General features: G+C 36.6%; 1 protein-coding gene across 1 annotated transcript; it reads right to left on the minus strand.

Annotated features, from left to right (window-relative positions):
* Positions 1-2,213: 2,213 nt before the first annotated feature.
* Positions 2,214-5,795, minus strand: LOC115227693 (retinal homeobox protein Rx1; the record flags this gene model as incomplete). Its single annotated transcript, XM_029798444.2, has 2 exons — positions 2,214-2,907; positions 5,377-5,795. Coding segments are annotated over 2 exons (944 nt in total), but the record flags the coding sequence as incomplete, so codon positions are not given.
* Between the last annotated feature and the right edge of the window lie 5,065 nt (positions 5,796-10,860).

Consider the following 10,860-nt stretch of genomic DNA (forward strand, 5'->3'; position numbering starts at 1 on the left):
CGCCTCGCTCATAGGGTCGGTTTCCCGGTTTCCTTGGTGTATAGGTTCCCCAGCTGGACGGGATGCTGGTCCATCGCTGGTGAGCTGCAAGACGAGAAAGTTGTGGCGAAAGAGTCAGCAGAAGTTCGCCATTACCTTCTGCCGGAGCTGCGTGGGGCTTAGGTGTTTCGTTCATAAACACACACATCGCCCAGTCTGAGATTCGAACCCTCGATCCCTCGACCGCGAGGTCCGCTGCTCTAACCACTATTAATAATAATAATAATAATAATAATAATAATAATAATAATAATAATAATAATAATAATAAGAAGAAGAAGAAGAAGAAGAAGAAGAAGAAGAAACACCTTGATGCAATACTAAGCAGTGGCTCACGTGGTTTCTCATCTTAACTGATTCGAAGTGTTAACATATGCATATGTTTTGTCTTGGTGTAAAAGTTGCGCTTCAGCATATAGTCTGCTCAGTACAACAGATTTGTTTATCAGTTGCTTGACCATAATCAGTTGAGCATATCCCTTAGTAGTTGGCGCTTCTCTGAAGTAGATGTGCTTCTCTGATCATGAGCAGAAATATTGGGGGCTCATCGTATCCATGTGTTGAGAGGGATTTGAATAATTCCTCCCTGGAAACATGAGTATTTCGTTTATCGTCATTAAACACCCCTTATTCAGTGACCTTTTGAACAGGAGAGGCTATTCAACCCGAAGAAAGTTCTAGCTGGGCCCCACTTGCAAGATCATGCGCTGTTTATCTGGATATGAGATCACGATGTCGCGCATATATGGTTGAAATGTATGTACCCTTAACAGACGGGTGGTCATGTTGTGTGTATTGGGTTTCGTATGTTTGTATTTCCAGCGTCAATTTGATGACGTGTGCTGCTCTCTCATTCAGTAATAATAGTAATGATAATGATAATAAAAGTGAAGTACCATCAGTGCGTGTGTTTATTTTGGCATAAAGACCTTTCCAAGATACATCGAAATCTGTTTCAACACACGATTTCACTTCAAGAATACAAAAACTAAATATTCTAAAATTTTCTTTTTCTTAAATATAATATTAATTGATACGCAGAGTAAACAAAAATGTAAATAAAATAATCTGTTTGGAGGTTGTCTTTTTTTTTCTTGTTTGATTTTGTGCTCAATTCTCGTGCAAGTCCAGTTTGCCTTTCATCTTATATTAACGGGAGGATGGGTAATCTTTCAATGAATGAATACTCGTTAATGAAATATGTAATTGGTAAAGGGTTGAAATTAATGGCTTATAACGCATATTACAAGAGATGTACCTCCACTGCCACAGTCCAGTAACTGGAATTAGTAAACAATAATGCTTAAAATTTTAAATCAATTAATGAAAAAAAAAGAAACGAAAAGATACACAAACATGACGTTTGTTGAACGTTGAATTATCAGGTCACCTAATTATCAGGTCACCTAATTATTTTATCGGTACGCTCCAGTGAAATTAATTCACAAATACATTATAAAATTTAAAAAAAAAACAATTCATACAAAATTGTTCCGCCATTTGTTTTTTTTTGTTAGTGTAATTATTTATTGTACTTACAAACGAACAAGACATACGAAACAAAAAGGAAAGAATAACTATGGAACAAAAATAAATTGAAGAAAAAACAAAATAAAAACTAACACAAATACTAAAATAAATAATTCATTTTTCTTATCGCATTTAATTTTTCTAAAGCCACAGAGGAGAGAAAATTGGTCGGTCTGTTATTGTATGTTGAGAGAGGGAGGGAGAGAGAGAGAGAGAGAGAGCGAGAGAGAGAGGCCAGGGTATTCGCTGGCGATAGTCGTCACGTGAGATAGAGGAATAGAGAAGTGGGAGGTGTGGGCGGGTTGTTGGTTGGCTGAAGGTGTAAGAAAAAGGAAATGTTTTCATGGATGCATAGAGAGAGAGAGAAAAAAGAGAGAAAGAGAGAGAGAAAGAAAGAGAAAGAGAGAGAGAGATAGATAGAAATAGTCAGATAGATAGACAGACAGGCAGATAGATAGATAGATATACAGACTGACAGATAACGTGGATGGACAGAGATTTAGTTTTCTTATGGTTTTGTAAAAGAGAGTATATATATATATACAGAAATATATATATATATATATATATATATACATATGTGTGTGTGTGTACACATATATATATATAGATATACGTACAAATATATATAGATATGTATAGACATACCTATATACCTACATACGTATGATGTGAGTGTGTGTGTGTATGTGTGTGTGTGTGTGTGTGTGTGTGCAGGGTAAATAGAAAGGGCAAAAAAAGACACGAAGAAGAAAAGCAAAATGGAAGGAACGGATGGGGAGATGGGTTAAAATGGAAATTGTTTCTTCTCAATTATGACTTGGCCAATTCCTGGTGTGCATGAGCTAGCATCGGAATATGGTCCATGGTGGACGAATGTTCTTTGGCTTTGAAACGCAAGTTATCAATACTGGATTTTCTCATATCAACCACATCAGGGTCAAAGGTGAATCTTACGGGTGAGTGGCTGATATGTGGACTTGGTATCATACTACTGTTAAGAAGGATATTTGGTAAAACACTTGGCGTACCACCGGAGGCACCCACGTAATTCGATAGGAGGCCTCCAAATGGTAGTTTCCCAGGAATACAGGACGGTGCTATTGTAGAGAAGCCAGGTTGATGATGCAATGTTAGGAACGGGCTGACTCCTGTGAGATGAGGGAAACGGTTTTGCCAGAAGGAATCACTTGCTGTGCTGTTGAAATGTGTAGATCCAGCTAGAGAGCTTACGTCTGGCAGTGATTGGATGTGTTCATTTGATAAAAATGTTGGACTCTCGCGACCCATCGCTTTTTCTCGTTTACGCCATTTTGCGCGTCTATTTTGAAACCAAACCTGGAAAACAGATAAATTAATAATTAACAGATTGAAATAAAAGTTTAAAGGAATGCATTCGAAGTTATAATGAACTAGAAAAATTCATGTTGAAAACTAAACAGTTCGAAATAAACTTATAGACACGGGAAAAGCTACTCCCGAAAGACGAAGGATGGCAAAGAAAGGAAGAAGGCGAAGAAGAGAAAAGAGAAAGACAAACAGAAGAATGGTAGCGGTTCTGGTGGGTTTTTGTAGTTGCGGTTGTCCTGTGTTTGTGATGAAGTTAGTGGAGCATAGGTAAATACCTCAGAGAAAACGAAGGATGAGACAATACCAGCACTTGGAGATGACTAAGAAGAAGTGATCTGAAAGGATGCACTGCGGCATTTGTTATGCAGCGCCTAGGAACATATTCTGAGAGTTAGCTATACGAGTTTCCAAATCAGTAAGAACAGCGAATTACCCCTTTGTAGGATGCGTACCAGCAAACACGAAACAATCTTACGTACTGCGAGCTCAAAAGCACTACAAACGATTCACGATAACGTGGCTAAGTTTGTTCATTGGAGACCATGTGTAAAGTACGGCCTGGACAGAGCACGTATAATATGTATATGAATAAATGTACACACACACACACATACACACACATACATATATATATACATACATATGTATGTATATGGTTTCGCTGCGTAGTTATATAATTTTGAAAACCTGTTTTGACAAGAGTTACTTTTTTAAAAGGTTTTACCAACTACTACTAATACTACTGCTGCTGCTGCAGCTGCTGCTGCTACTACTACTACTACTACTACTACTACTACTACTACTACCACTACTACTACTACTACTGCTACTTCTGCTGCTGCTGCTGCTACTACTACAGGTGGTGGTAGTGCTGGTGGTGATGGCGATTGTGATGGTAGTGGTGGTAGCAGTGTATGTACAGTATGGCCGAACGGTTAAGAAGTTAAGGCGAACATGAAGGCACGAACATGAACCAAAAGGAGTGGCTGGAAACATTAAATATAAGATACTGTGGGATTTTACAATCTAATATGACTTCCTAATCGATGCTCGGAGACCAGACATTGTTGTGGTAGATGAAGGAAAAAAAGGGAAGCAAGACTACAGATATTGCAATGAGCACATAAGTGACAAAAAACTAGAAAAGATAGAAAAATACAGACTACTAAACGATGTCATTTCAGAAATGTAGGCTATGAGAAAAGTGTCTGTCATCTCAGTAGTTGTAGGGGCATTCGGAGCGCTAAAGAACCAAGTTCGAGAAATATGTCAGAGAAATCGGAATTGACATTCCGAGCAGAGCAGGCCCCAAAAACTGCTCGGATGGGGACACCTAGAATTTTTGAGCCTGGTACTTGGGTGTTGAGTGTCTTCCACGATAATTAACAACCAATTGTCAAAAATTATAATGTGCAAAAAGAGACACTGTAAGACTTCTGGCAACTGGTTGCTGTCCGCTCTCACGAAATGAACCAGAGCAAAAAAGATCGAGCACTCAGAGAACAAAAAACAACAACAACAATAGCAACAATGGTTTCAAATTTTGTCACAAGGGCAGCAATCTTATGGGAAGGGAAGGGAAGAGTTGATTACATCGATCCCAGTGTTCAACTGGTACTTTTTTTATCGACCTCGAAAGGATGAATGGTAAAGCCGACCTCGGCGGAATTTGAATTCAGAACGTAGCGACAGGCGAAACACTGCTAAACATTTCGTCCAGCGCGCTAACGCCTCTGCCAGCTCGCCCCCTTCACAACAACAACAAAACAACAACATATGAAACACATAAAATAATAAAACAATAATAAAAATAATAATAATAATAATAATAATATAATAATAATAATAATAATAATAATAATATTAATATAAACATAATAATAATAATAATAATAATAATAATAATAATAATAATAATAATAATAATAATAATCCTTTCTACTGGAAGCGTAAGGCCTATAATTTTGGGGAAGGGTTAACTCAATTACATGGATTCCAGTGCTAACTGGTACTTATTTAATGGATCCCGAATGGATGAAAGCACAAAGTCGAAATCGGTGAAATTTGAACTCAGAACGTAGCGGGCAAAATACCTATTTCTTTACTACCCACAAGAGGCTAAACACAGAGAGGACAAACAAGGACTGACAAACGGATTAAGTCGATTATATCGACACCAGTGCGTAACTGGTACTTATTTAATCGACCCCGAAAAGAGGAAAGGCAAAGTCGACCTCGGCGGAATTTGAACTCTGAACGTAACGGCAGACGAAATACTGCTAAGCATTTCGCCCGACGTGCTAACGATTCTGCCAGCTTAATAATAATGATAATAATAATAATAATAATAATAATAATAATAATAATAATAATAATAATAATAATAATAATAATAATAATAATAATAATAACAACAATAACATCTGCTCTTCCAGAACATATGTGAGAAAGACTTACCTGTACTCTAGCTTCACTGAGATCAAGTCTCATAGCCAGTTCTTCTCTGGTAAACACATCCGGGTACTGCGTCTTCTCGAACGACCGCTCCAATTGATGTAGCTGATACGTCGTAAATGTGGTGCGGCTTCGTCGAATCTTCCGAGGTTTGGGGCTGGACACGCCACCATCGTCACCATTCATATGTCCACTTTGCATGAGGCTATCACCGACGCCCGGACTGGTGGCGTCCTCAAGGCTCTGAGCCGACTGCAAAGATGGCGGCTGACAATGTTCTTTCCTGCTGTCGGTCATGCTGTTGCTCTCGCTGGCACCGTAAGAACACATATCCGTCGTAACCAAGGCCGAAGTTTCGTCGAAGTGGGTACGGTTCGGTACATCTGTGCAACTGTCAGCTACGACTATATTCGTACACTCCCCTGAAATTGCATAAAAGAAGACAATAATTTAAAATCTCATGAAATGACAACGGCAGCATCAACAACATCATTACCAGCAGATTATAAGGAACAAATGCAACAATAACAGAATGGAGGCGCAATGGCCCAGTGGTTAGGGCAGCGGACTCACGGTCATAGGATTGCTGTTTCGATTCCCAGACCGGGCGTTGTGAGTGTTTATTGAGCGAAAACACCTAAAGCTCCACGAGGCTCCGGCAGGGGATGGTGGTGATCCCTGCTGTACTCTTTCGCCACAACTTTCTCTCACTCTTACTTCCTATTTCTGTTGTACATGTATTTCAAAGGGCCGGCCTTGTCACTCTCTGTGTCACGCTGAATATCCCCGAGAACTACGTTAAGGGTACACGTGTCTGTGGAGTGCTCAGCCACTTACACGTTAATTTCACGAGCAGGCTGTTCCGTTGATTCGGATCAACCGGAACCCTCGTCGTCGTAACTGATGGAGTGCTTCCACAACAGAATAAAGAATAATATGAAGACAAGACGGCATAATTAAAAGTTTGCATGTAATTATTCATAACTGTGGATTTGATATATAATTGTACACCATCAATATAGTGTACAAAGCGTCACACCAACAACCAATAACACCGACTTTACAGCAACACCGCTTCAAGGCAACACAAGCACTAAAACGTGCGTCAGTACAGGCGGTCAACTGGCAGAATCATTAGTGCGTCGGACAAAATTGCTTAGTGGTATTTTGGAATTTCTTCTGGCTTTTACAGTCTGAGTTCAAATTTCGCCGTGGTCGACCTCACAGTTCATCCTTTCGAAATCGATAAAGTACAAGTCAAACACTAGTGTCACTCAGAAACTGATGGCCGTGTGCTAAATTTCGAGATCATTATTATTATTATTATTATTATTATTATTATTATTATTATTATTATTGAGTGAGAGAGCAGAGCATGCCATCAAAGTGACACTGGGGTACAAATATACGAAGCCCAGTATACCCATCATGGCTACACGTCTGCTTAGGGTACACCAAGCACATGCATCACAACCATATGTGCGCGACCTGGTGATCTCATATCAAGATAAGCAGCACATGACCTTACAGGTAGGGCCCAGTTAGAATTTTCTTCTGGTCAAGTAGCCCATCTCGCTCAAAAGGTCCCTGAAGAAGGATTGTTTAAGGATGTTGAACGAACCACCCATGTTTCCAAAGGAGAATTATCAACACACGGCTATGATGCTCCCCCACTACTTCTGCTCATGATCAGAGATGCACATATCGTCAGCCACTAAGGGACATGCTCAACTGGTTAAGGTCAAACAACTGACAAACAAATCTGTGGCATTGAGCAAAATATTTACTGTAGCCCATCTTTCATACCAAGACAAAACAATGTACATGGTAACACTTCCAATCAGTTAAGATCAGAAGCCATGAGAGCCACTGCCTGGTACTGCATCAGGGTATTATTATTATTATATTATTATTATTATTATTATTATATTATATATTATATGATTATATTGTTATTATTATTATTATTATTATGGTTATTATTAATTATTATATTATTATTATTATTATTATTATTATTGTTATTATTATTATATTATTATTGTTATTATTATTATTATTATTATTATATTATATTATTTTATATATTTATTGTTATTATTTATTATTTTATTATTATTATTATGATATTATATTATTATTATTATTATTATTATTATTATTATTATATTATTATTTCTTTTTTATTATTATTTATTATTATTATGTTATTATTATTATTATTATTATTATTATTATTATTATATTATTGTTATTATATTATTATTATTGGTATTATTATTATTATTATTATTATTATTATTATTGTTATTATTATTCTATTATTATGTTATTATTATTATTATTTTATTATTATTATTATTATGTTATTATTATTATTATTATTATATTATTATTATTATTATTATTATTATTATTAGTAGTAGTAGTAGTAGTAGTAGTAGTAGGCCGGGCAAAAGGCGTAGAGGCATTTCGTCTGAGCTCAAATTCTGTCGAGGTCGACTTTGCCTCTTATTCTATCGGGTGGACAAATTAAGTACCAGAGAAACGCTGGGGTTGATGTAATCGACCAGTTCCCTCTACTGAAATTTCAGGCCTTGTGCTTCCAGTGGAAAGGATTATTATTATTATTATTATTATTATTATTATTGTTATTATATTATTATTATTATTATAACTCGCCGGGCAAAAAGCTTGGCGGCATTTCGTTCTGAGCTCGAATTCTGCCGAGGATGTCTTTGCCTCTCAACCTTCCGGGTTGATAAATTAAATACCAGTGGAGTATTGGGGTTGATGTAACCGACTAGCCCCCTCCCTCAAATTTGCAGGTCTAGGGCCAACATTTGAAATCATCTTCATTATTATTATTATTATTATTATTATTATATTAGTTTCCTTCTTTTTTCAAATTTTCTTCCATTTCTCGCCGAGTGTTTTCCGTACACCTGGGGCAGAGAAGCTCATTGTATGCATTCCCAGATTACACACGCAAAATATAAGGTAAAATATATATTAAAAAAAATTAATAAATAAATTCCTGAGTGGATGTTGTTTGCACAACGATTATGCTCTTCTCAGTACATGAGTCGTTCCAGTTAACACGATTTTTTGCACTTCCTGTAGGGATGGTAAGCTTGGTATCATTTTCAAATAGGTTTCAGTACCTCTTTTTTTTTATCATTCCTAGAGATCCCACAATCACTGGTACTGTAGTCGCCTTATTATTATTATTATTATTATTATTATTATTATTATTATTATTAGCACGCGTTCTGAGCTCATATATGTTATACGTATAATAACGTCTTCGTTCAGTTTCCGTCTACCAAACCCGCTTACAAGTGTTTCGTTGGAATGAGGTTACAGTAGAAGGCACTTGCTCAAGGTACCATGCTGATGGACTGATTCTGAAGCCATGGTGCTTTGAAGTAAGCTTCATACCTATTTCTTTATTACCCACAAGGGGCTAAACACAGAGGGGACAAACAAGGACAGACATAGGTATTAAGTCGATTACATCGACCCCAGTGCGTAACTGGTACTTAGTTTATCGACCCCGAAAGGATGAAAGGCAAAGTCGACCTCGACGGAATTTGAACTCACAACGTAACGGCAGATGAAATACCGCTAGGCATTTGGACCGGCGTGTTAACGTTTCTGCCAGGTCACCGTCTTGGAAGTAAGCTTCATACCACACTGCCGCTCCTGAATGGCAAACTCTATCTCAGTGGAATCTGAACATGAAGCCAGAAGAAATGTCGACAAGCGTTTCGTCCGGCACGGTAACGACTCCGCCAGCTCCCGCCTTAACTTCTTAACCGTTAGGCCATACTGTACATACACTGCTACCACCACTACCATCACAATCACCATCACCACCAGCACTACCACCACCTGTAGTAGTAGCAGCAGAAGGAGCAGTAGTAGTAGTGGTGGAGGTAGTAGTAGTAGTAGTAGTAGTAGTAGTAGTAGTAGTAGTAGTAGAAGAAGTTTGTGTAGTTGGTAAAACCTTTTAAAAAAGTCCTCTTGTCGAAACGGTTTTCAAAATTTATAACTACGCAGCGAAACCATATACATACATATGTTATATCTATAATATAATATTTATAATATATATATATATATATATATATATATATATATATATATATGTGTGAGTGTGTGTGTGTGTATATATATATATGTTGTGTGTGTGTGTGGTGTGGCGTGTGTGTGTACATTTATTCATATACATATTACTTGTTCATATGAAGTCGCATTTGTGTGTCTTTCGATACAAACATGAATATATATATATATATATATAATATATATTATATATATATATATATATATATGTATGTATGTATATGTATATATATGTAGCAGCCTCAAGGCTGAAACATATAAATGAATAAAAGAATAAAATACATACATACATACATACATACATACATACATGCACACACACATACATACATATATACATACATACATACATACATACATACATACATACATACATACATACATACATATAGATATATATACAGAGGCACAGGCATGGATGTGTGGTAAGAAGCTTGCTTCGCAGCCACGTGGTTCCGGGTTCAGCCCCACTGTGAGGTACCTTGGGCAAGTGTCGTCTATCATAGCCTCGAACCAACTAAAGCTTTGTGAGCGGATATGGTAGACGGAAACTGAAAGGAGCTTTTTGCATATTATATATATGTATATATATATATATGTATATATATATATATATATATATATATAAGGGGGGGGGTAGAGGTGCGTGTGCGTCTTTGTGTCTGCGTTTGTTCGGCAAAAGAGAGCAAAAGAATAAGTACAACAAGGTAAGAAAATATACTGGGGTCGATTATATTCGGGTAAAAATTCAGGGCAGTGGCCGAGGAAGGCCGGAGTCTAATGAGTGAAACAAGTAAAAGATAAAAGATTATATATGTGTGGCATCGTCCGTTTTTCTGTCCTTGTTTCGTATACATTCGATCCTTTTTTCCAAGAAATCTAATGGTCGTAGCTTAGTTTTTTCTTGGGGCTGGCAGGATCGGAGCGATCTCAAGATTAATCAGCCGAAATTGCGAAGATGATCCAGTTCTTGACTGAAGATTGAAGGCTTCGAATGTCCCGTCCGTGTTTTTTGTATCGTCTCTAATGTTTTACGTTCTTGTCCCAGTTTGTATTTTTCTACATTAATATAATATATGTATATATATATATATATATATATATATATATATATATTATATATATATATATATGAAAAACAAGTCAAGATAGAAAATGCTAAAATAATTTTATAAAGAACATTTCAGTACCGGTTTCAGTCATTGAGAACTTTTCAACTGTAACAATTAAATTAAATTTAGAAAAATTAAAAGAAAAGTTTTTTTAAAGAATATTTGTATCGTGTTCAAATATAAGTGACATTTTCCTTGTTTCCTTGTTTATATATATATATATATATATATACATACATACACTTTC

Source organism: Octopus sinensis, unplaced genomic scaffold (genome assembly GCF_006345805.1).
Source record: "Octopus sinensis unplaced genomic scaffold, ASM634580v1 Contig06919, whole genome shotgun sequence".
Lineage (NCBI taxonomy): Eukaryota > Metazoa > Mollusca > Cephalopoda > Octopoda > Octopodidae > Octopus > Octopus sinensis.